Here is a 26,698-nt window from a genome sequence, read left to right on the forward strand (position 1 = left end):
GAGTGATAGATAATGTGAGACTGTAACTATATTTAGGACACTATGACAATATTCTTGTGATCTGTTTCATCATTGCATTTGACAAGAGTCTGTATGCTATTTTGAGCTTGACAGTGATATTATACTTGGTTGGGGTAGCGCTTTGCGGGTGTCGCTCTGAATGTTAGGTTATGAGATATTATTATGACATAGGCCAGATAGTAGTCTGCATGGTAGCGAACCATTATAAGTGGGTGTTGGACACAAAATGATGCAGGCTAAACCTGACTGTTAAGTCAATCACTATGATGGGATGTTATTGCATTATTTTATTCAGTATTTAATTGATATATAACATACATAATTTATAATTTTCAGTTATATTGTAAAGGTATGATAGTAGTAGTTACATTCAGCAATTATTTATATTACTACATGATTATTTATATAGCTTAGTTAATTACCATTTCTATATCTTATCGACCTAGTGGTGTAAACCGTTGGCATTGTCGACCATACCCACTGGAACTATTGATTATAGTTCTCATACCTTTTTTTATTAATATTTTAGTTCACAGCATTTAGCACCAGCGACTGATTGAGATAAGGAGATTGTGGATAGTTAGCATCTTCTACCCTTTTTTGTATGTATAGTTGGACCACATAGTAGTGTATATAGCAGTCTGTACAGTATTTTGAGATTTGGAGTGGTCAAAGATATTGTACTATTTTGAGGACCGGAGTTGTAATACTATGTATATTTACAGTGTTGCTATTGTAACACACTGAACTTTAGCAAATTACGAGGCTCGAGTGTTTGATCTGTGTTTTGAGCTTTCTCAGGTTTTCAGGAGGGTCGCTGACTGTGTTCCGACTTACGACTCGTATCCCGGGGAGCGAGGATGAAAACTTAGCACCAAAACCTCTAAATTGCAGATTTTGGGCTGCTCTCGGGTTGAATTCTGCAGAGCAGAGTATCGGTACTGCATCGGCCGAGTACCGGTACTGGACTTGGTACCGGTACGGCATCGCTAGGGTATCGGTACCCTGTGCGTTTGCTCGCTCACCCGAGGCTCGGGTTTGCACGTACTACTGTCTGGTACCGGTACTCTAGCCCACATACTGATACGCAGTGCAGTTCGCAGACTGCAGATTTTTTAGAGTTCTCTTTGTAATTGTTGCAACATTAAAAATACCCCACACCCTTTGGCCGGGGTCTTTTGTGCTGCAACTAGAGAAGGAGGAGAGGTAGGTTCCTCTTCATTTTTCTTGCTTTTTTTTCTTCTCTTTTGCTTGGGATTTGGATATTGATATCTCTCTTTTACTCCTTTTTGCATTTTGGACATTGATATATCTCTTTTTGCATTTTGATATCTCTTTTTTGCATTTTGATGGTTCCTCCACCTATGGGAAGCTTTGGAGCAAGGATTGGAGCTTATTTGAGGATAGAACTTCAACCCTAGCACCTTTCTAGCTAGGTTAGAAAGGTTAGTAAACTTGCTTTCTCATTTGGGTCATATTTTAATAATTTTCTTGAGAGGAAAACCTAGAATGAGAAACCTAGGATTACATTTGAGGGTTTTTGATTTGTAGCTTTTGGGGCTTAATTGGAGGGTGTAGAACTTCCTTTTGGGTGGGATTAGAAGTATTCTAGCTTCCGTTTGGAGTTTGGAAGAGTTCTACACCATTCAAGGTGAGTTTTGACCTCTTTTTGGTTTGGTTAAAAATGAACTCGAGAAGTGTTCGTTCATTGCGCCTAACCCTCTTAGAATTTTCTTTAGGGAGCTAAGTGTCACGGCCTTAGCGTTTTTGTTTGCAAAGCCCGTGCGGCGCCCGCCTTCCTGCTCGAAAATGGGCAAGCCTTCATCCCTGTTGCTAGCCCTGACCTTCGCGTCCTACGACTAACTATGCAAAGGGAATGACAAAAAGAGAGGCAGAGGTTCGCTCAAAAAATTAAGTGCTCCACTACTTAGAAAAAGAGAATTACAACCTACAAACACAATCTCTCTTGTGTCCTTTGGACTTAGCCAAACCCCACTATATATAGGCTCCTAGATGCATTGAATCTAGCCTACACTAACTCACCACTAAAGCACCCATTAACACACCCTCATAATGAGCCATAAGCCCAAGAGTCACCCTATTAACTCTTGGTAGTTTTGTAATCTTTGAGCTTCCACCATTGATGGGAGAAGTTACAAAACCCTTTATCTCCCCACAGCGGGTTGGGTTCGGGTCTTTTTAACGACCCGCTCCGCTAACGAAGTTGGGCCAAGGACTTAGATTGCATAGCAATTTCGCTAAGTCCCTGACATTCTCCCCCACCTAACGCGCAGACGCCCTCGTCGCGCGCCGAGTCGCTCTCGGTCTGCATAGCCTTCCGCGGGGTCCGTTATGCCTTCGCGCACAATAGGCCCCGTGCCTTACTCCTGCAGTCCGCATCTGCCCCCGCACCAGCACCTAGTGTCTTGCCCCTCTGAGCAAGTACACCAGCGAGCCTGCTGTGCGAAGAATTCACCGAGTGTGCATGCCCTCCGCGACACGCACGTGCACTCAGCGAAGCTGCAGAACTCACATTGGTCCCTACATGCTCCTTGACAGAATGGCTTGCTCTTTGCTTGGGCACTAACTACTTCAGCGCCGCATGAGACTTGACAGTCTCTCCGCTGCTCAGGCCCTCTTCGTCGAGGTCCTCAGCCTTCCCGCGCTTCACCTCCTCACAAAGCTGCAGGGCTGTCAGAGTTGAACTCTCGTTGCGCCCTTTTGCGTCCCCTGTATCACGGCAATCTCCCCTACCTTTGGCCTCACTCGCCTTAGGTGGTTTGCCATGATCACTCTCGGTCTGCTCGGGTAGTGTCTCCCTCGTCTTAAGGTCCTCGAACTCTTTGACCTGGGCACTGATGTCCTGAAGCAGCACATATCGCGCACCCACTCGTCGTTGCAACGGGCAAGAGTAACCTTGAACTGCTCCAGATGATGGCGGAATGTTGCCATGGCTGCGACAATATCCTTCTCCATCAAATGAAACCCTTCCTCCGACAAACTCACAGTTTGTAGAAACACAGAGAGTTGCTCCTCCATTCTCGTCGTAACATCCTTCTGCAGCCCCGCACGGTACTTCAAGGATGCGGCCTCCTTCACGAGTGCCTGCGGCTCCTTGCTCCTTTCCCGCTTGGTCTGCTTTAAAGGCTCATCAGTTATGTCGATGACAGCAGCATCTGATGACGACATGGCTCCTTCTCGAACCGGCTCTGATACCAACTGTCACGGCCTTAGCGTTTTTATTCGCAAGCCCATGCGGCGCCCGCCTTCCTGCTCGAATATAGGCAAGCCTTCGTCCCTGTTGCTAGCCCTGACTTTCGCGTCCTACGACTAAGTATGCAAAGGGAATGACAAAGAGAGAAGCAGAGGTTCATTCAAAAAACTAAGTACTCCACTACTTAGAAAAAGAGAATTACAACCTACAAACACAATCTCTCTTGTGTCCTTTGGCCTTAGCCAAACCCCACTATATATAGGCTCCTAGATACATTGAATCTAGTCTACACTAACTCACCACTAAAGTACCTATTAATTCACCTTCATAATGAGCCATAAGCCTAAGAGTCACCCTATTAACTCTTGGTAGTTTTGTAATCTTTGAGCTTCTACCATTGATGGGAGAAGTTACAAAACCCCTTATCTCCCCACAGCGGGTTGGGTTCGGGTCTTTTTAACCACCCGCTTCGTTAGTGAAGTTGGGCCAAGGACTTAAATTGCATAGCAATTTCGCTAAGTCCCTAACATAGGAGACAAGTGGACATCTTCGTTAGAGCAAACGAAAGGGATTCGAGGAGTTCTTGTAAAATGAAAAATTATGCATATTCATACCATAGTTAGTTAATTTGGATTCGGCAAAAATTTGGTACGGGTATAATACGGATAAAATTTGTATTCTAATAATTAGATAATAATACAGAATAAATTTTAATTTGCTCAAATTCGCTGATATTATGCATGGATTGAAAATTAAGTGGTATTATATAAGTAATATCAAGAAAAAAAAAAGTTATATTAGATGTGAAATTAATAGCACTTATTATATTTGTTAGTTGGAGGTAATGGATTCTTAGCGAATTCTTTTCGTATTTTTTTCCTGACAAATGACAACACTACTTTTATTATTTTTTTAAAAAAAAAAAATTCCTCTTTTTGTCACCCACAACCCATTTCCCTTGTGCCCCAAAACCCTCTCTCTCTCTCTCTCTCTCTCTCTCCCCCTCTCTCTCTCTCTCAGAAGCTCGTTGACCTCTCCGCCATGCTCCACCATGGATTCCTCCCCACGCTTAGGGTTTCACTCTCCTTCTCCTCGCCACCACCTCCTCCCTCTCCAGCCGCCCCCGCGAGCCACCCCTTCCCGGAGCACTCCTCCCTCTTCAAGATGATCGCACGCTCGGAACAAATTGAGAGAAGTTTTTTTTTTTTGGTGGGCGAGGCGTCTGGAAGCGGATGATCTTCTTCTTCTTTTTTTCCGAGCGCGAGATTTTTTTTTTTCCCGATCGTGCGTGCCGCGTGCGCGGGTTGCCTCCCGTTTTTTTGGGTGAATAATTTGGGGATCGCGAATTATTCGCGAATAACAGCCTCCAACTCAAAAAACGCGAATTATTTCGAATTTTTGAAAAAAATACGTATTCAGACTATTTTATTCGCTATTCAAAAATTCGCGAATAATTCGTGAATAATTCGCGAATTAACTAACAAAGATTCATACTAGATAGAGCATATGTGAATTTTAGAATGCTTAAAATGTATATGTTATGTATTATGAAATTTTACCTCTATGTAGTAGAGAGATTAGTACATAGTAATCACGCAAATGAATGGCATTTTTGTATGTGACTTGAAATTAGGTTTCATGTAGTACTGAAAATGACAAGAATAACATGCTCTTGGACATAGAACTCATGCTTGACATAGTGGACATAAATGTCATAAAGAGGTATTCAACTTAGTAAATGGTTAAACTCTTACTTGATGACATAATGATAGGCTATTGGGTCATTAGCTTTTATTCTATATTTTAGACATGATGACATTGGACTTGAGACGGATGACTACGCTTACTTGCCATTGTGCTCATTTGTACATATTTGTGAGGGTCGCTCCTCACAAGCCGGCACTCCGGAGATAGCCAACGCGACATAAGCTTGCCCATGCGGGATTGGGCGCCGAAATGGGATGCTGTCGAGGAGGCTCATTCGTAGGATGGGAATGTTGACTATCATGGGGCCATTAGGCACGGCGCAAGCCGGACTACCCTTGTGTAGGTACTATATGATTAGAACAATATTGAACTGAAATGCAATGTGGATATTAGACTATTTAGTAAATGTTGACATTCTACTAGTGTACTTGTGGACATCATGCTATTTATATATATGCTCATTCATATTAGAATAGCACTCATACTTGTGAAAAATTCATGCTAAGTAGAGGCATAGTAGTTTAGTAAGTTTTATTCATACTTAATATACATATTGTTCATTTCTTTAAATGTTAGTTCTTACTACTTATGCCTCCATAACCTAGTGGTGTATTTCGCTGATATCGGCAGCTTACCCACTAGGAACAATTGAATAATAGTTCTCACACCCTCTATTTTGTTGATTTTGTTTACAGAGCCTTCCACTCCGGGAGAGGTTAGGGACTACGGCAAGGGTTTTGCCTTTAGCTAGTTGCGAGAAGCTTTGCTATTAGGTGGTTTATCTTTTCTTTTTGTATTATTTGGAGAGAGTGGAAGCTTTTGTACCTATGGGTAGAGACCACCATTTTTGTATATCTAGCTCTTGTATTTGGAATTTATGATGTATTACTTTATGGTTTACGTTAGTGAATTAGTTCTTTTATATATCTCCACTTGTTATTAGAAATTAGTTGCTGTATGTTCTGATATCCCTAGACGCTTGTTTATTGTTGCTTTATTTATCGTTTTGTTGTAAATGTCTTATATGTTGTAGGCATATGGCGGGTCTGGACACGCACCGGGCGGGATTCCGTTGGGTCCCGGGGCATAACAGCTATAGTAAGTAGTTTTTATTTTACTCTGATATCTACTATTGTTAGATGTTTAATTAATTTTTTGAACTGATTTGTTGACGTTTCGTATGTATAAACTGTATCCTTATGCATGCGATGGATCTATTGACGTAACTCGAATTTTCAATGTAATCCGGGGCGTGGCACTTTAACTTCAAATTTTAAGCTAATTACTTATTTAAACGAATTTATAGTTGCGATAATTATGAATTATTATATAAATAAATAAATCTGTAAAGATAAATAACACCCAAATTTTGAATATTTCAAGGTATCAATGGACGACTCGAATCAACAAAATTAAAAAATTAAATAATTAAATTAAAGTTTTGAAAATTGACTAGTCATCAAAATAATCTATAATTAGAATAAGCTCCATACGTTTTTACCTCAATAATATGAGTCCGACTATGATACTTCAGAAAGCTCTATACTTAGGGCTTATTTGGTTTACATATTTTAGACTATAATACTTCCAAAGGTACTTAGGGTTTATTTGGTTAACATATTTTAGACTATGGAATCAGAATCGCATCCATTGATTCTGATAGTTATTACTTGTTTTACAGAAATTAGATTTCGATGTTCATTCAACGTCGTAATGAAAATAACCAAATTCATTTATAGCTTAATCCGACTTTAAATCCAACAGTTACCCATTTCAATATAAACCATTTAAACTTTCCTGACAAACCTCCTCCCTCCTATTTCTTTGTCACTCTCCTTTTTATTAACCAAAAAGTTCTATCAAAACTCTTACTATTCATTCTAATTTTTATTTAATAAGAATCAAATATTTTTGTTTGATTCGTGATTTTATTTTTCATTCCAATTTCATTCAATTTTATTTTTTATTTTCTTTTGTAAATCAAATATGCCCTTATAATAAGGAAAGCTTTTCAAAATTGTTTAAACTTTCTAAAATACAAAGGCAAACGCCGGGAACAACATCAGCAGTATTGTCAACCACCATTCACATGTGCCTCCTCCTCCTCCGCCTCCGCCTCCGCCGCCGCCAACGACGCCAACGCACCGCACACCGCCGCGCACTCCCCCACCCTCCCGTCCGTCATCTCCACCACCCTCTCCACGTCCTCTCCGCGCCCCTCCGCCTCCATGCAGTAGCCCCCCGCCGCCCCGCTCGCCCCCATCGCCGCCGCCACCTCCACCACCGCGCGCAGCGCCGCGCCGTGCGCGCGCCAGGAGCCGCGGACGAGGATCCCGAAGGCGAGCGGGAGCAGCGCGTCGCCGGCGAGGAGCTCACCGCAGCCCCCGGCGCCGGCGGCGCGGGAGTGGAGCGCGGAGCGCGCGACGGCGATGGCGCGCGCGGCGTCGGCGGCGAGGGCGCCGTCTCCGCCGCCGAGGAGCGCGCACGCGGCGGCGCAGAGGTGGGGGGCGATGGTGGCGGGCGCGGCGGCGATGGTGCGGCCCATGGGCGCCGCCAGGGCCCCGGGCGCGGCGGCGGGGACGTGGGCGCGGAGGTCGTCGTCGTCGTCCGCACCGGAGGAGGAGTATGCGGACGCGGACGCGGACGCAGAGGCGAAGTGTAGGGTGAAGCGGCGGCGGGGGCCGCACGAGGAGGAGTATGCGGACGCGCGGAGTATGGACCGGGTGGAGAGGGGGAATTTGTGGTTGGTGAGATATACGCCCGGGCCGGAGATGAACGGAAGAGTTGAGGCCATTTTCCCTCTCTCTCTCTCTCTCTCTCTGTCTCTCTGTCTCTCTCTCTCTCTTGCGAAAAATTTGTCAAGGAAATGAATTAGGGAGATGCGTTCTTATAGCACGGAAGCGTCCGTACGGACTTTTTTTTTTAAGGAAAAACTTCAAATACTCCCTGTAGTTTCGTACGTTTTCACTTTAGTATCCTGTGATTTAAAATAGAGTTGAGCTTGAATACTATCGGTTGTAAACGAACCGTTTTACTTTCGAGTTGTTTTCGATGATAGAGCTTCCAAATTGACGATCGGCTCCGTTAAATATGATCTAAATTATTTAAACTACCTAGAAATCAAATTTCACGCACTTTCGATATTGCTCTTTTATCCATCAAGTGAACAGAAAAATAAATTGCTGAAAATGAATACTCTTTAAAAAATAATGATAGGAGCCTTGTAATCAAGATCAAGAGTATAGATCTTGTTTTAAATAGTTTAAGAATTTTCTAAAAAAATTCAATTGATTTGGATATCTTTATGCCGTTAAACGAGAAAATGCCTCTTATCGACCGTTAAAATTATAATTTTTGAAACCCTTTGATCATTAGGCAAATGATGTCGAAAAGATTTGAAATTTGATTTCTAAATACTTCAAGTGGTATAGATCATGTTCAACGGAGCCGATCGTCAATTTGAAAGTTCTATCATCGAAAACAAATTGGTAGTAAGACGGCTCGTTTACTACCGATAGTATTCTAGCTCAACTCTTTAAAATGTATCAATTTAGTACTTTCTGGTTTCGCACTTTCTCACTTTAGTACCCTAGGTTTAAAGTGTATCAAGTTAGTACCATGTGGTTTCGCACTTTCTCACTTTAGTATCATGTGGTTTAATATTTCGTTAAATTATATACAAAAAACTTTAGATACTCTACCTAGCTTTATCGAATATTCATTTTAGTACCCTTTACTCTTAACTTTGTCACTGATTTAACGAAAAAAATATTCCAAAATGGATAATAAAAAAAAAAAAAATGAAACCACATGGTACTAACTTGATACAAAAATGAAACCATGGAGTACTAACTTGATACACTTCAAATCAAAGGGTACTAAAGTGAGAATATGCGAAACCACATGGTACTACAGTGAGAAAGTGTGAAATCACAAGGGAATCTACAATAGAAAATCTACAATTTCAAAGTAATTGACTTTCTATCAAACAAACGTTGAAAAAATAATTTTCACGTAAACTTTTGATTAATTAAAAGTCATTTTCAATCTGAAAATTATTTATGAGTAAACAAATACGCTCTAAACAACAAAGGGGCTAATTGAGTTTTTCCCATAAATCTTTTGTGCAACACAAATTTTTTTTTGGGAAAACTTCAAAAATTCCTCGTGGTTTTGCACTTTTTTATTTTAGTATCCTGTGGTTTAAAGCGTATCAAGTTAGTACCCTGTAGTTTCGCACTTTTTCACTTTAGTATCCTTTGGTTTAAAGTGTATCAAGTTAGTACTCTGTGGTTTTATTTTTATATCAAGTTAGTAACATGTGGTTTTATTTTTCTCTTAATGAAATATTAAACTACATTGTACTAAAATAAGAAAGTGCGAAACCACATGGTACTAACTTGATACACTTTAAGCCACAGGGTACTAAAGTGAGAAAGTGCGAAACTATATGTTACTAACTTGATACACTTTAAACTATAGAATACTAAAATAAAATTAAAAAAAAATGAAACCACAAGAAAGGTTTTTAAAGTTTTTTTTTTTTTTAATGGATGTTACTTCTCTTACACGGAATAAATACTTTATAAAAGAAGATTTTCTCAAACTATAACCCCATGAATAGAATAGTTCTGCACGAGGAATTCTACACTGTCATACTTGCACCACGTCATCAATAACAAGCCAATCACATTCCTTCTTTTCAAACAAAAGTACAATAAAAATACTTTTTTACAATCACGATGGGACATATATTTTTAAAAAAATTAATTTGATTGATTTGTTACGCCACGTCACTAATATACCCGTTGCACTCTAGAATTTTTCGTTCTGCACAAGGTGTACTTCAACTACTCATCTCTGATAAGATATCTGATGGTGATCTTCTGAGATGGGATAGATCAAACAAGTCCTGCAGGAATAACTCAATGTACAAGATTATTTTATTTTCAGTGACCGTATTTTTTACTTCAACATTTAAACCTTCTAAAATTTTATCAAATAATACAGCAGATTCTCCTTCTCAATAAAATTTACTAATTATATAACTGTTTTGATCAAATATCATGCACATAATCTTAAAAAGTTCAAAATATAAAGAAATTTATTTTTTTCTTTTTTAATTTTGATAATAAGTTTGGAGATTGAAGAATGTGGTGAATATAACTTCGATTTTTATTTTATATTTTATATGTTCAAATTATAAAAAAAAATTATGCATTTTGAAATTTTATAAAATTATATGTAAGACATACAACCAAAATAGATATATAATTAGTAAAGATCCGTTTATAAAGTTTAGAAAGTTTAATTATTAAAATTAAAAATTTAGATATCTATTTGCAAAAGAACTCCCTCTACTGNATGTAGTATCGTACTTTTTTATTTTAGTGTCATATAGTTTAAAATGTATCAATTTAGTATCTCGTATTTTTATTTTTCTCTTTTTATTATTCACTCCACTATTTTTTTTCGTTAAATTAGCAACAAAGTTAAAACTAAAAGAGACTAAAGTGAATATTCGATAAATTTAGGTGAGGTATCTGAATTTTTTTGTATATAATTTAACGAAATATTAACGGAGGAGCTAACGAAAAAAAAAAGAAGTAAAATCACATGGTACTAAATTGATACGTTTTAAACTATAGGATAATAAAATAAAAAAATATGAAATCACATGAGTGGTATTTAAAGGTTACCCTAATAATAATAAGGCTAAATTATAGAAAACTCCCTTGTAATAATCTGTTTTTTCACTTTCTCCCCCTGACATTTAAAAATCTATACTTTGCCTCCTTTTAAAATAAAAAATGTTCACAGGGGGATTACGGTGTGTAAAATGACTAGTTTGCCCCTCACCATTTTCGTCTTCTTCCTCATCTTCCTCAGCCGCACCTTCGATTGGCCGCGATTCCCACCTCAATCGGCCGCGATTTCTCTCCATTTTCTTCTCCACCTGCTCCCCTTCTCCTCCTGCACCGTCGCCGCCCATCGATTTCGGCAACAGTAGGGAGGAAACCGAGGTGGGTGTTGATGGAGAGGTAGGCAAGGGCAACGATGGCGAAGGCGAGGCGGCGGAGGACGACGAAGGGGATGGGGGCGAGGGTGAGGCAGTGAAGGACGGCGAGGCGGCTAGGCGGCAAGGTGGCGAGGCGGCGGTGAGGTGGCGAGCCGGAGGAAGGCGCAGCAATAGGGANGAGAGGTAGGCAAGGGCAACGATGGCGAAGGCGAGGCGGCGGAGGACGACGAAGGGGATGGGGGCGAGGGTGAGGCAGTGAAGGACGGCGAGGCGGCGAGGCGGCGGTGAGGTGGCGAGCCGGAGGAAGGCGCAGCAATAGGGAAGAGGGCGGAGGGGTATTTTCGACATAAAAAAATATTTTATAACGGAACCCTAACGCTAGGGGGGGAAGTGCATATTTTTTATTTTATAAGGAGGCAAAGTATAAATTTTTAAATGTCAAGAGAGAAAAGTAAAAAAATAAATTATTACAAGAGAATTTTCTGTAATTTAGCCTAATAATAATGATTTAGATTCGTTTGTTTCTCCTTGTGCTACAATAAGCTTCAGTTATAGAGCATTTTGCAATAAGCAATTAATGCAAGGTCCTTGCACTGAAAGGGACAAGTAATGATCGAACCACCTCGCCGACCAATGCCAAAGCATCCCTATCAATTGCGTGAACCGCATTTTTCTTGCGATTGCTGTACGAAAGCGTTATACTCTTACAAGTACAATGCTCTTCGTATTCATAAATTATTTTTAATAATAAAATTTTTAAATTAATAATTTATAATATTTAATAAATTTAAAATATTTAATAATTTTTACTTATTATATCGTATTATTTAACTAATCATCCACTCAATCCTACGAGACCACTATAATCCTAACCTACATCTTTTCATCCAAGGATCAAAAACTTAATAGTATCAATGATTTGGTGCTATTAATAGTATTCTAGCTTAATTCTATATATATATATAGAGAGAGAGAGAGAGAAAGTTAAGCTGGAATGTTATGATCAATAGCAAACGGATTTCGTTGCCACCTATTTATTTTCGATGATGAAGCTTCCAAATCGATGATCGGTATCGTTGAATATGATCTATACCACTTGAAACATCTAGAAGCTAAATACTTTTCCTATATTATTCTCTTGTCCATCAAGTTGACACAAAAATCAATGACTGAAAATAGATATTCTTTAAAAAATAATGATAGTAATCTTGTAATCAAGATAAAGAGTATAGATCTTGTTTAAAATGGTTTAAATAATTTTTTGACCAAAATTTAATTAGTTGGGATATTTTTATATCGTTAAATGAGAAATGTCTCATATTGACCATTAAAATTACAAATTTTGAAACCCTTTGATCGTTAGGCCAATGATGTTAAAAAAGATTTGAAATATAGTTCCTAGATACTTCAGTTGTATAGATTATTTTCAACGACGCTGATCGTCGATTTGGAAACTCCATCATCGAAATAAATGGACGGTAACGGAGCCCGTTTACTACTAATTGCATTCCAACTCAACTCTCTCTCTCTCTCTCTCTCTCTCTCTATATATATATATAAGAAAAAATTAAGCTATAATACTATTAATAGCACTAAATTATTGGTTCTATTAGATTTTCGGTTCTTGGACAAGGAATGTATGGTTAGAATGAAATGGTCCCCTAGAGTTTAGTCGGCGGTTGGTAGAACAATATGATCTAACAGATCGAAATAGCCAAATGGATAGAACTAATGACAGAAAATTTGATAATATCGAGTACTTAGTACTACTGATCATATATTGTAGCCGAACTATACATATATAATCCTCCTATTGGGACAGTTTAATTAATAGTTAAAAAATTCTACATACACACTCTAGAAGGAAAATGTAGATGTTACACTTTCAATTTTAGAATTTACAAAAATCCAAATAAATCATTGTAAAAATAAAAAAAAAGTTGCTGTCACAAGTATAAAATAATAATTTTTAGATGAAAAAAAAAATGTAAAATTTATATGTAGCATTGATATTAATTCTGTGAGGCGGGGTGGCACGTTTTTTTCGTTCTCAAAATGTGATGTAGTGAAACAGCGAAACGATTGGCTTGGCAATCAAAATAACACAAATTCAATGGGGGGCAGCTTTCACTAGTCAAAATTTGACAGAACGTGCCGAATAGGTGTTGCGTGCTGGTAGGAGCACAGAGGTTTTCATGCTCCTAAATCGTTTTCGATTTTGAAGCTTTCGAATCGACGATCGATTTTGTTAGACTTGATCTAACGTATTGAACGTATCTAGAAAATAAATTTTACGATTTTTCGATATCATTTATCTAGCAATTAAAAAAATTCAAAATTAATAATTTTTAATGGTTGATGTATATTATTTGCAAGTTTAATGGTATAAAAGTATTCAAATCAGATAAAATTTTGACAGAAAATTCTTTATACTATTTGCTGCATGATCAATATCTCTGATAAAAAATTTTAGTATTATATCACTACGTTTTATGAGATTTTTATTTTCAGCCGTTTATTTTAAACTCTTTCGATTGCTAGGTAAATGATATCGAAAAACTATAAAATTTATTTTCTAAATACTTCAAGTACTCAATATTAAATCTAACGGAATCGATCGTCGATTCGAAAGTTTCATCATAAAAAATAATTTAAAAGTACGAAGGCCTCCATGCTCCAAATAGCATACTAGACCTACTCAAACATACGTTCGATAATCTTATAATGGGACCAGCTCACTCTAAAATTTTATTATGCTATATAATGATCAATCTCATTCAGTCACATCAGATAGTCAAAAGTTTAATAAGAATGGTATGATAACTCTTAGTTGAAATGATGTCAAATTTTAGGTATCACATTTTATAAAACGAGACATTTTAGGTATCACATTTTATAAAACGAGACATAAAACACGACAAGTCAGATACAACAACTTAAAATGTTCTACCAATAATTTGATCTCTCAAAACTCGAAGAAAAAATCCTAAAAATGGTTCTACCAATGTTAGAACCCCAAAAACCCCAAAATTTTCTATTGGGTAAACTTTAAAATCTAAATTCTAAAATTATCAGCTCATCTCTCTACTCCAAACATGAAAAAAAAAACCAGAGGAGAGGGTCGCCTTCAACCTCTTAGAGCTTACTCTTAAAGCTCCTCAACATTTCCTAGCTTCGAACGAGATCAATCCCATGCTTTGAGCTCTCCAATAATGGCGGATCACCGCTCTTCTCAATCCAGAGAGAAAACGAGATCAATTGACACTAATAATATACTTTTATTATCTTATTTTTAAAATATGTTTTGAATATTTTAATCCTATTTTTTCTAATCTTAAGATTGATTTTATAAAATATATTATTTTTATTTTGTAGATAAATCTTTAAATCAAAGCCTATTCAAATTCAATAATGTAAGATAAACTATTTTTAGTTGGCTACTCAAACTTTTCAAAAGTTTTATTTTACTATCCAACTTTTTCATTTGTTTGATTTAAATTTACTTAACGATATTTTGACTTTAAAATTTAGATATATCGTTTATCTTTTTAGGTTTAGTATGCTTCATGCAATTCTTGCAACTTTAAAATTCATTAAAATAAATAACTTAATTTTTAAAGTTACAGTATTGTTGACTAACTCAAATCAAATAAATTAAAAAATTTGATAGTAAGATCAAAATTTTCAAAAGTTGTATTGCTTTTCAAAATAGTCCATAGTTTAAATAAATTCTATAATTTTTATCATAATTTAAATTACACTTTCTTTTCTCAAACTATAAAGAGCATGGTACTTTAGTTCTTAAATTTTAATTTATTGCAATTTATTGCTGGAATTATAACACGCATGATACTTTAATCCTTAAACGTTAACTAGTAATAATTTTTGGCTCGAACTATAAGACATATGACATTTTCCTTGAATTTTCTTAACTGGAACGGTATCCTATTTAATGATACAACGATAATTAAAATACTTCATTACTTTCATATTAACAATTCATCAATATTTATTCAACAAAAGTTATATTAGAACTTAATTACAACAACTTAAAAAGCTTAAGGACTAAAATATCGCATGCTTATAATTCGAGCCAGAAATTACGACAAATTAAAATTCGATGACAATTTGATAAGTTTGAGGACAGAAGTATCGCATGATTATAATTCAAGCCAAAAATTATAACTAATTAAGGTTCGAGGAAATAAGTTGGCACCCTATAGTTCGAACTAAAAATTACAATGAATTAAAATTCATGGATTAAAATACCATGCACCTTATAATTTGATGACCAAAAGTGTAATTTATTGTAAAAAAAAAAAAAAAAAAAAAAAAAAAAAAAAAAAAAAAAAAAAAAAAAAAAAAAAAAAAAAAAAAAAAACTACCAAACTTAATAAAACCAATTCTTTTCTACAAAAATAATAATCTTAAACAAAATCAACTAGCCAGATCCAATATAAACTTAATAACACCAATTAAATGAAAGGCATGTCATGCGTCCATACATTATCTTTAACTAGTGTAGGCCCGCGCTTCGCGGCGGGAAATTTATGCAATTTATTTAAAATTAAAAATTTTTAACGCCCTTTTGTTTAAATCCTAAAATTTGAAATTAACATTTTGAACATTTAAATTTAAAAAAATATATTTTATCTTAATTCAATTTGTTAATTTTGAATATATGATTTTAGTTAGAGTTTTGTTGATTCCTAATCTTTCTAATTATAAACTTTTGTATGCATCGAATAACTCGCTGTAATTTTGAATTTTTAGGAATTTAGCTAGATAATTTGACATTCCATGATATATTTAGTAAATTAATATATATAATAATGTTTAAAATTTTAAACTTTATAATTTGAATATAAAATTTAAAATCTACAACCCGAAAGTAAAATGTAAAATTTAAAACAGAAAAATTTTAAAATTTAGTTTTAGTAATTAAGGAAAAATATACAATTATGATACCTTGTAATATGAAACCAGCAAATCAACCTACATGAAAAAGTTCTAATTTATATCATAAAACTGGAATAGAACTATCATAAGAATTGCTTTAGATATTTATACATAATTTAGATCGGTTACAGACATTTACTTACAGATTCACCACTTGCATTCATAAAAGTTTGAGGTTTGGCAAGTATGACGGGAGAATCACCAATAAGGCCTGCATAAAAATCGCAAAAATTTTAAATATATTTTTCCAAAAAAAAATAAAATGTAAAATTGAGTGGACAATTCAAATATAAAACTAAATTTTGATTTGATTCAAATTTAAACTTATAAGCAATTCAAAATTTTAATTTATATATCAAATTCAGAATGCTTGATTGAATTTATATTTTAATTTCATTTCTAATTCAAAATCTATAATTACAAATTAAATATCTAAATTTAAATACCTTAAATTAAAGTCAAAATTAAATTAAAATTAAAAAAAACTCTAAAATCCTCTTCTCTATATGTAAAGAGAGAGAAGGGGAAAAAAAATATATCTCCGCCAAACTCCTTCCCCCACGCTCCTGCGCGCGCGCCGAGTCCGCACCTGCCCCGCGCCCGCGCCTGCTCCCACTCCTGCTCGCTCGCGCCTGCTCCCGCTCGGGTGTGACCGCGCCTACATAACGTAAATAATCAAGATTGTAATTCAAAAAAAGCAAATAGATTAATGGTAATCTACTGTTCGCCAAACTATGTTATGTCATTGCTGCGTTTTTTTCCCCTGCACACTTTCTCTCCTTGCGGTTTCCTGCTGTTCCTGCTACTACACTATGCTTATGGACAGTTTTGCCTATCCTCAGCTGCCTCCTCCTCTTTTCCCATACGCGGTTATAATATGATTCATACTATTGTTTGCTATGATTCTTCCTTAATTAGTTTATGAAATACAACCTTCCTTTGACAAAGTTGGAAAAAATACATAAAATCCTACTAAAAGGGGGAAAAAAGTTTTAGCTATGCTATAAAAAGAATGAAGATGCTTTTACTATTTGAGCGAGCATTTGACCAAGTTTTTTTTTATCTTAAATTTTCAAGCATGTATATCGTTACTTCTAATTTACTGTGTTTACTTCTTGGCTTTTATCATTAAATTTCCGAACATATATATCATTACTTATAATTTTGAAACATGTGTACTGTTTATGTGTGTGTGTGCGCGCGCGCGCATACATATATATAAATATATGATCATGAAAGTAATTAATTAGATTCTAAGGTTCCCATGTATGAAAACGAAAACAGATTCATTCATGTGAACAACATTTTCTCCTTTTACAAAAGAATCCACAGGTGAGCCCGCCAAGAACATTAATATTAAAGCCCCCAAACATGCCCAAACTCTAATTTTTTAGGGTGAGAATAGCTATTCCTAATTCTCACCATGCTATATCAACCATCTTCCTCTCTCTCCCGCCTTTTATAATAAATTTTCAATTTTCAATTTAAATTTTACAATTTGAATATTTAAAACTTAAATATTTATAATTTATTATTTCAAAACTAAAATTATAATTTTAAATTTTAATTTGATATTTTTAAATTTAAATTTGATGTTAAATTCTAAATTTCAACTTTTAAATTCCAAAATTAAATTTAAAATTTAAACTTATCATGAAAAATCCAAAATTGGGTATATATATCTATAGTGCTACCAAGTTTTTGGCCATTGGATTAAGAGATGTGCGGTTAGGATATTATGGCCCCCCTAGGGTTGAGTGGGTGATTGGTTAAATAGTATGATCTAACAGGTGAAAATGATCAAAAAGGTAGATCTAACAGCGGAAAACTTGGTAGCACCAAAGTACTTCGTGCTATTAATAACATAGTAGCCGGACTCTATATATATATATATATATATATATATATATATATATATATATATATATTTCATTTACATTTTTTCATTTACATTTTTTACTCCTAACTTAAGAATAAATAAAAAAAATGGAAAGCTTCAAAAACCCCCCTTGTGGTTTCGCACTTTTTCATTTTAATGTCTTGTGGTTTAAAGTGTATCAAGTTAGTATCCTGTGGTTTCACACTTTCTCACTTCAGTACCCTGTGGTTTAAAGTGCATCAAGTTAGTACTCTATGGTTTTATTTTTGTATCAAATTAGTACCCTGTGGTTTTATTTTTGTAGCAAGTTAGTACTCTGTGGTTTTATTTTTCTCTTAATAAAATATTAAACCACAGAGTACTAAAGTGAGAAAGTGCGAAACCACAGGGTACTAACTTGATACACTTTAAACCATAGGATACTAAAATGAGAAAGTGCAAAACAACAGGGTACTAACTTGATACACTTTAAACCACAGGGTACTGAAATGAGAAAGAGTGGAACCACAATGGGGGTATTTGAAGTTTTTCCTAAAAAAATTGTGCAGTAGAAAAGTATATTTGAAAGAGCAAAATAATAATTTTATAGAGATAACGGTCGTTTCTAATAGTTCACTAACAGAATTAAACTCTAAAAATATATTTAAAATAATTTAAAATATTAAAAACTATTTCTATTTTTAATTTTTTAAGAAAAATAAATAAAAAAGTCAAAAAATTTCATGGATAATATATATATATATATATATATATATGGCTAAATTATAAAAAACCTCCTCTAATAACCCGCTTTTTCACTTTCTCCCCCCTGACATTTAAAAAGTTACACTTTGCTCCTTGTAAAATAAAAATATTCACAGGAGGGTTACGGTGTGTAAAATGATCATTTTACCCCTCGCCATTTTCGTCTTCTTCTTCATCTTCCTCAGCCGCCCTTTCGATCGGCCGCGATTCCCACCCCAATCGGCCGCGATTTTTTTCCATTTTCTTCTCCATCTGCTCCCATTCTCCTCCTGCACCCTCGCGGCCCCTCGATTTCGACGATAGTAGGAAGGAAATCGAGGTGGGTGTTGATGGAGAGGTAGGCAAGGGCAACGAGGGCGAAGGCGAGGCGGCGGAGGAGGGTGAAGGGGATATGGGCGAGGGCGAGACAGTGGAGGACGGCTAGGCGGCGATGCGGCGACGAGGCGGCGAGTCGGAGGGTGGCGAAGCAACAAAGAAGAGGGCAGAAGGGTATTTTCGGTATAAAAAAATATTTTACAACAGAACCCTAACGGTAGGGGGTGAAGTGCACATTTTTTATTTTACAAAGGGGCAAAGTATAGGTTTTTAAATGTCAGGAGGGAAAAGTAAAAAAAGGGGTTATTACAGGAGGATTTTCTGTAATTTAGCCTATATATATATATATATATATATATATATATATATATATATATATAACTAGGCTACTATACTATTAATAGCACAAAGTCATTAGTGCTACCAAGTTTTTGGCCAATGGATTCAGAGATGTGTGGTTAGGATGATGTGGGCCCTCTAAGACTAGGGTTGAGTGGGTGATTGGTTAAATAGTATGATCTAACAGGTGAAAATGATCAAAAAGGTAGATCTAACAGCGGAAAACTTGGTAGCACCAAAGTACTTCGTGCTATTAATAACATAGTAGCCGGACTCTATATATATATATATATATTAATTTAAGAGCTCAAGCGGTTAGTGTGTAACTAAATAAGTCAATTATAATATCAATTATAATATTAATTAGCAATGTTATATACATTTATCAGAAACTAATTAATAAAAAATTAGAAAAAATTTTGATTTGTTAAGAATATAATTATGAAAACCAAGGAAATAACCTTGATGAATGGAGTTGGAAATAATTTACAAAGTGATTTGCGCAGTGCAAATTTAAAATCGAACAAAGTATGAAGTAGCCTTATATAGTAGTTACCACCTTGGGGGAGGGAAAAAAACTCACAGAAGAAGCTAAATAAATAGGCTCAGATGAATGGCATATTTAATCAGGAGGGGGGGGAGAAAAAACTCACAGAAGAAGCTAAATAAATATGAACCAATTGAATTTTTTTGTTTGAGGCTAAGATGAAAGACATATTTGAGTGTGCACTCCTATCGACCAAGAGGACATTCGAAGTGAGATTTCTTTCATCTATCAGCATCGCCTAGTAAATACATTAGAGAAATTAGTATTAACCACAAATATATTCTGCTATTCTTCTTAATTCTAACATAATGTCTCGGAAAAAAAAAAAAATTTTAAGTAGTCTTCACGAAAAAACAAAAAGGAAGGCTCAAAAAATGCTCATAAGCATAGGAAAGTAATAGGAGGAATACATTACCGTAGGAGGAACATGTGTGCAAAGACCAAGTATAAGAACATTAGAAAGTGGTTGCCTATGAATAGACCGTCCAAACTTCCGCTTGTTCGAAGCCATCATTTTCCACGTTTTCCTCTACTTATCATCATCGCCTCAAAAAAGAGATAGGAAATAGCAAGAAACAAAAAGGAATAAAGGGAACAAAGTAGTATTAGTAAAACAGCAATGTATCGAAGCAGCATTAGTAAAACAACAATGTATCGAAGCAGTCGAGTCCATGCAAAGCTACCACATTCAATCCCAAACAAAGACAGGAATAGCATATTTGAGTACAATCAATTATCTCTAAAACTAACTCTATCCAAAGCTACTACATTTAATCCCAAACAAAGGTACGAATACCAGATTTGGATACAAAGAAGCATCTGTAAAACTGCTTTCGCACAAGTAATCCACAACCGATCAGGTAAAGAATGCAAATAAGAGAATTGTTGGCAAATTTTGAATCAGTAGGTTAGAATCACATGTGTACACAAAAATTTGAACAATATCAGAACACTAAATCACAGTTGATTGCCCAAGGGTTATTTTGCCCGAAAGGTAGAAATCGTAATTTTCAGTACAACTAAATATCAGCACATTGTTGTACCAACTACCATCGGCAAATCCAAGCCACCTCATGCATTGAGTATATAGAAGTTTCTTAATTTAAAACAAAGGCATCAACTTAAATTTCAAATAAATGAAGTAGCAATCGGTTGCCTATGATACAGGCCATCCAAAGTGCTCTAACCATCAGCCAAGAAGGCCCGGGCCCCTCTCCATTATCGCAATTATTTCACATTCAAGGGAAGGTCAGCGTAGTATGGGACAACAACAGGCGAAAGCTCAATTGTCCCAGCCATCTAACATTCAAGGAAAGGTAATCATAGTATGGGACAAAAAGAGGCGAAAGAAAAGTACCCCCCGCAAAGGACAAAACATTATTATAAACTACACAGGACACAGCTATGAAGAACAACAAAGAGCCGACAGCCAGCAGGAAGATATTGGGAACCTGCAGAAACCAAAAAAGAGACTTGCGGATTCCACAGCATATAACCATAATTATATTCTTAACAAATCAAAAATTTTTCTAATTTTTTATTAATTAGTTTCTAATAAATGTATAATATTGCTAATTAATATATAAAATGCAAAAAAGTGTAGAAAGTGTAAATGTAAACTACAACAGCATCGAAAGAGGACAATTAGTTTCACCATGGCAACAAACAAAGAAGCAACATATCTTTTCCTCTCAATATGTAAGGTAAAGGAAAAAAGTATAAAATGTGTAGTGTAGAGAGACTTTCTTTAACTCAGTCGAACTCAGAGTAAACAAATAAAATGAAATATCAAGGTACCATCTTGCAAGAGGCATAAACAAAACCTTTTTTAAAAAAGAACAACTGCGAGCCGATTAATAAAAACTTTACTAATCTATATACTACAATGATTTCCACACAATGCAAGAGCAAAAAGCAGAAAATATAAATAGAATATATAAAAAATAGTCTCATAATAGAGCTCTTTGTAATATCAAGACCTTACATTTGAGTAAGCAAAAATCGGTAAAAACTACATAAAACTACCTATCAATCATCGAAATAGGAAAAAAAGTATAGAGAGTGTAAATGTAAACCACAATAGAGCCAAAACAGGGCAATTAATTCCAGCATGGTAACAGACAAAGAAGCAACATAATTTTTTTTTCTCAATCTGTAAGGTAAAGGAAAATATGTAAAATGTCTAGCGTAAAGAGACTTCCTGCATCTCACTGGTAATTAGAGTAAGCAAATGAAATGAAATATAAAGGTACCATCTTGCAAGAGATGAAAACAAAACATTTTTAAAAAAACACGACTGTGAACCGATTAATAAGAATTCTACTAATCTATATAGTACAATTATTTCCAAACTATGCAGACATAAAAGTAAAACCCAAGGAACGTCATCACATGCAAAACCATCATGCAAGCGGAGTGCTACATCATAAATCACAACATTAAGGGCCACAAATGATAAGTAGTAAAGTTTAGAATTTGGAAATCTGAATTTGGAAATCTGAATTTGGAATTCTAAATTGCGCCAAACTATTTGATGCATATAAAAGTTTAGAATTCCCAAATCTGATCTGAATTCCATAACCTGCAATAAAGCTCCAGGGTTTTCGAGGGGTAGGCCATCATAGTGCGAAACCTAAGAGGCAGAGGCGAAGTCTTGGGAAAAAAGAAAGTTCATATAAAATACACCCAAAATCCAATATAAAAAAAGGTAAATGCAAAATGAAGAACAGATTGCAAACTAAGATCGATATAATTTGCTCAGACTCCTCAGGCCATAGGATATTTATCCGCTTGGCACAAAAGAATGCCGGATTAGAACTGCTCGGTTAGAACCCGCATGCCACTCAAAATATCCTCAAGAGTAAATAAGTGCAACCGGTTACATCCAAAGTGCCCTATCACCAGCCAAGAAAACCCGAGGCGCCCTCTTTTTTGGCAACAGTTCAACTCTTAATTATCCCTTAATTGTCGCAACCATCCGACATTGAAAGGGCAAGTCATCATAGCATGGAACAAAAGAGGCAAAGCCAAAGCCGCAGATGATAAAAGGCACCAATAGCAACATGAAAACTCAAGGTATAAGTAAGATAACACTTTTGGGGAAAAACGAAAAAATGCGCAAAACTTATGACGAAACCCCGACTTTAGAAATTAGAGCAAAAAGCATAGAACACCACCTAATACACGAATGAGCCTATGGAAGACGGGAAAAAACCATTAATATATACATATAGAAGCGAGGTAACAAAAACCGAGTAGTGAAATAAGTATAATATATTTTGCTCAGACTCCCCCGATCATCAAACATTATTAGATTGGCGCCAAAACCTGTCCACTTAGCACCGGAGATTGAGTCACAACCGACATGTATATCGAAAGCATTCTTAGTCCAAATAAGAGGAACCGGTTGCCTAGGGAAAAGGCCATCCAAAGTCCCCCTACTACCAGCAGAGAAGTGGATAAAAAATGACACTATCATCATCCAAGAAGGCCTGGCGCGTCCTCTATTATAGCAAGTAATTAACATTCAAGGGGAAGGTCATCATAGCATAGGACAAAAGAAGTAAATAGACACTTTGAAAAATATAAGCTCTGGACTAAAAGCAAGGAAATTGAAGGAACTGAATAGCAGCAGCACATTATCCACAGAAAAACTAAAGTTAATATGCTGAATTAAACATATTGCTAAGTTAAATTGAGCTGAATGCAGGATGGCCGATGGAATTCCGAACTTTGTTGATGTATTCTGTATCACATGAAGGCAAAATTGGAATTGATATTACCTAAGACATCCTCTCTTTGAAAGCGGAACTTTATCAGAAGGCTCCATATGATATGTAGGTCTAGCTTTATTAAACATTCAAATATTAAAATATAGCGAGCATAAACTATTCAAGGAATAAGGGAGTTACAAAGTTATTATACCTTGAATTTTGTGCCGGTGATGTTTCTCCAAATAATCCGCTCGAGAATGAGTGAACTTGATCCTCATACTTAATAAGTAAATTATTTGCAACTGGACCTTTATATTTTACATTAGAGTTTACGGCAAATTTTTTTGTAACTTTGAAAGAGGGGCCACTCGTAGTGATTTTTTGGGAGTCTGGAGTTATTTGGAAAATATGTTTCCGATCCCCAAAGAGGCTTAGGTAGATAAGTGCATAGTAAAAGACACGAATTTTATTAGGAAAAATTTAGAATTTGTAGCAGCAAATTAATCATGGTAACCTCAAAAATTAAATGCACCAGAAACCAGGGTTGAGAACAGGCAATAAACCAAACCTAAAAAAACGATGGAAAAAAAAAAGGGAAAAAGAGAGGAAGCGTTTAAAAAAAGGAAAAACGAGAGGGAAAAATAAAGCTCTTTCGTAGGACCCCCAAAGAGGCTCAGGTAGATAAGGGCATAGCAAAACACGTAATTCCTTTGGAAAAATTCAGAATTTACAGCAGCAAACAAATCATGCTCATTTAAAAATTTAGTGGATCAGGAACCAGCATGAAAAATCGACAGTGAACCAAATCTGGAAAAACAATGTAAAAAAGAGGAAAAAGAAAGGGAAAAACTGAGGGAAATTGTGCAATATTATTTTACAAAGCTCCCAAAGAAGCTTAGGTAGATGACTGCTTAGGTAAAAGCATGCAGTTTTTTCCAGTAGAGAATAAGAAAATCTGCTACACTTTGTAAGTAGGAAGCAAAAGAGAAACTCCAAGGAAAAGAGTTAAATAAAAGTAAAAGATTTAATCAGAAACAATAATACCTTTTTCACTTCAAACCAACCCGATCCCTGATCATCCCTTGCTTCATCTGCATTCTCCATCATCAAATCTTTCTCAATCTCCCACACATTGCTGCAACTGCTACAACATTAAATAAAACACATATAAACTCCCCATCTTTACCAGCAACGCGTACTGCACAAAACCCCTAGAGCAAAACCCAACAAGCTTTCCCTAAATTAAGAAGCAAAGTATGCAACTCCCACAAGAAAAAATGCCATTAAACCCAAAATTTACAGAACAAAAACGAAACAGCAAAGGAAAACCTCCTTTCTCTCTCCTCGTGCGATTTCATTCTTCTCCAACACGACCTCTCCGTATATAAGCAAACGCTTCTACGTGTGAAGCTCCCTTCGAGGCCCCAAACGAATGCGGAGAAGAGATCGAAGGAAGTGCTCGATCCCCGATCGATCCATTTACGTAGTAATTTCGAGGTTTTTGATAAGCCAGCTTCTGAATTTCTCCAAATCTAGGAGGATTTTCCTACATGCCGCCAGCCGCCGGGCACGCCTCGATGATCGCTGACGCCACCGATTCAGCTATGAAAGATAAAGCATTAATCCTCCAGATAATAAGCTCAGACCACAGCTACTTCACCACTGCAGAGGCAATTCACAAACACTTGGAGTGCAAGAGATAGAGACTGAGGAAAGGATTACACTAAAAACAATCAGTCTCAGTTGTTTGTTAACTTATGTTTCTCCAGAGAGGGGTCGGGGAAGGGGGGAAGGGAGAGCTGCCCGCCCGTGCCGCGCTCGCACGTGCTGCCCTCTGCGTCCGACCCGCGCCCGTGCCCTGCGTCCGACCCGCGCCCGGGGCCCTGCGACCGACCCGCGCCGGGCACCCGCTCGCGCCCCGGCTCCCTCCCGCGCGCCGCCCGTGCCCGCGTCCGAGCCCGCTCGCCCGCACCCGCTCGCACCTGCGCCCGCGCCCGCGAACAGGACACGAGCACTAGGGAGAGGGCGCGGGGGCCTGCGAGCCCTGTGGGGCGACAGGAGAAGGAGGCGGGGAGAGGGGCGCGGGAGTAAGAGAGAGAAGAAAAAGAGAGAGGGAGAGAGAGAGGCAGGGGAGGGGACAGGGAGAGGGGGAGGTCAGGGTAGGGTCCGACAAACACCCGACAGGGGGCGGATCGAAGAGAGAAGGGATCGGAGGGAGGACCACAGTAGAGGAGGAGGGAGCCGGGGAGGGAGGAGGAGAGGGAGGGAGAGAGCCGGGGGGGCCCTGCCATGTGCGCGGGTCCCCTCTCGCGGGGGCACGCGAGCAGAGAGAGAGAGAGAGCCCCCGCAGAACTGAGGAGGAGGAGGGGTGGCTGGGAAGACGACGCGTGGCGGGTTGAGGGTTCGACTTTTATTAGTTGTATAGATAAACACCTTGGTACTTGTCGCTAACGAAAATTATTGAAGTGTCTTTTAGAATTATAGAAGGAATAGGTGTATAGATAAAGAGATGGAGAAGTTCTTGTCCTCATTATAGTTTTATAGAAGATTACCTTGATGGTGTAGTATGTTACTGAAACAATTCTAAACTATCTTGCTAATGAGAGATAAGTTTTATCCTTATGTGTTTTTTCTTGTTAATATAAAACCCTCATCTGATGGGATGGCGAAAGGATACTGCAAAATGCACACATTGACCTCAATGAAGCAAAGTGTGTGATAATCAAGTATTTAATATTTGATTGACTATAAGGATGTTGAGATTTGCATTTAGTGCAAATACTTGCAAAAAGCCTCCAATTGAATCAAAGCATTTGTGTTGCTTTCGCTCTTGATTGGAAAAAGCTAGATGCACATAAAAATTTTGGGAATCACCGGATTAGTGTCACTTTGCTAGGAGAAAACCAAGAGATCATAAGAAATTTGTTTAACATAGGAAATTGACCTAAAATTAGTAGTTTTCCAACATCCTTTGGTTGCTCAGAGCTCTAGTAAGGTAATAAATTATTTGATCGTTTCATGACCATAATCAACAGATGGGGTGAATAGGTCATTGTGTTCGTATCTCTATAATGTTTCAGATACTAGAGATATACAAATTTCATGATGGATTATGAAGGTCTATACCTTCTGATGCCTCACTGATCCATTTCTTTGTCAATTCGTGCATATTTTACGAAATAAGATTAAGCTTCCTTCTAAATTATGATTTGTAGCATGTATTAAATAGCACAAATAGTTA

General features: G+C 36.7%; 1 protein-coding gene and 2 long non-coding RNA genes across 14 annotated transcripts; 1 reads left to right on the plus strand and 2 right to left on the minus strand.

Annotated features, from left to right (window-relative positions):
- Window positions 4,171-5,868, plus strand: LOC109713459. The gene is made up of 2 exons (XR_002217105.1): window positions 4,171-5,285; window positions 5,638-5,868. It is a non-coding gene; the product is annotated as an uncharacterized LOC109713459 (long non-coding RNA).
- Window positions 7,017-7,736, minus strand: LOC109713251 (heterodimeric geranylgeranyl pyrophosphate synthase small subunit, chloroplastic-like). Its single transcript, XM_020237251.1, has one exon. It carries the CDS (start codon window positions 7,734-7,736, stop codon window positions 7,017-7,019), a length of 720 nt encoding a protein of 239 aa, XP_020092840.1.
- LOC109712662 lies at window positions 13,792-25,794 on the minus strand. 12 transcript variants are annotated; one of them, XR_002216933.1, is made up of 7 exons: window positions 25,213-25,794; window positions 24,502-25,059; window positions 20,160-21,195; window positions 16,367-16,578; window positions 16,064-16,131; window positions 15,930-15,956; window positions 13,792-14,189 (listed from the first exon to the last, which is right to left on the minus strand). It is a non-coding gene; the product is annotated as an uncharacterized LOC109712662 (long non-coding RNA). The 12 variants fall into 12 exon arrangements; XR_002216927.1 differs by having other exon boundaries at window positions 24,502-25,119; XR_002216934.1 differs by having other exon boundaries at window positions 25,180-25,794.

The sequence above is a fragment of the Ananas comosus genome, linkage group 7 (genome assembly GCF_001540865.1).
Source record: "Ananas comosus cultivar F153 linkage group 7, ASM154086v1, whole genome shotgun sequence".
Taxonomy (NCBI): Eukaryota; Viridiplantae; Streptophyta; class Magnoliopsida; order Poales; family Bromeliaceae; genus Ananas; species Ananas comosus.

What these genes read in the sequence shown, in the direction of transcription:
- LOC109713251 (XM_020237251.1), bottom strand. Translation starts at nt 7,736, where the DNA reads ATGGCCTCAACTCTTCCGTTCATCTCCGGCCCGGGCGTATATCTCACC.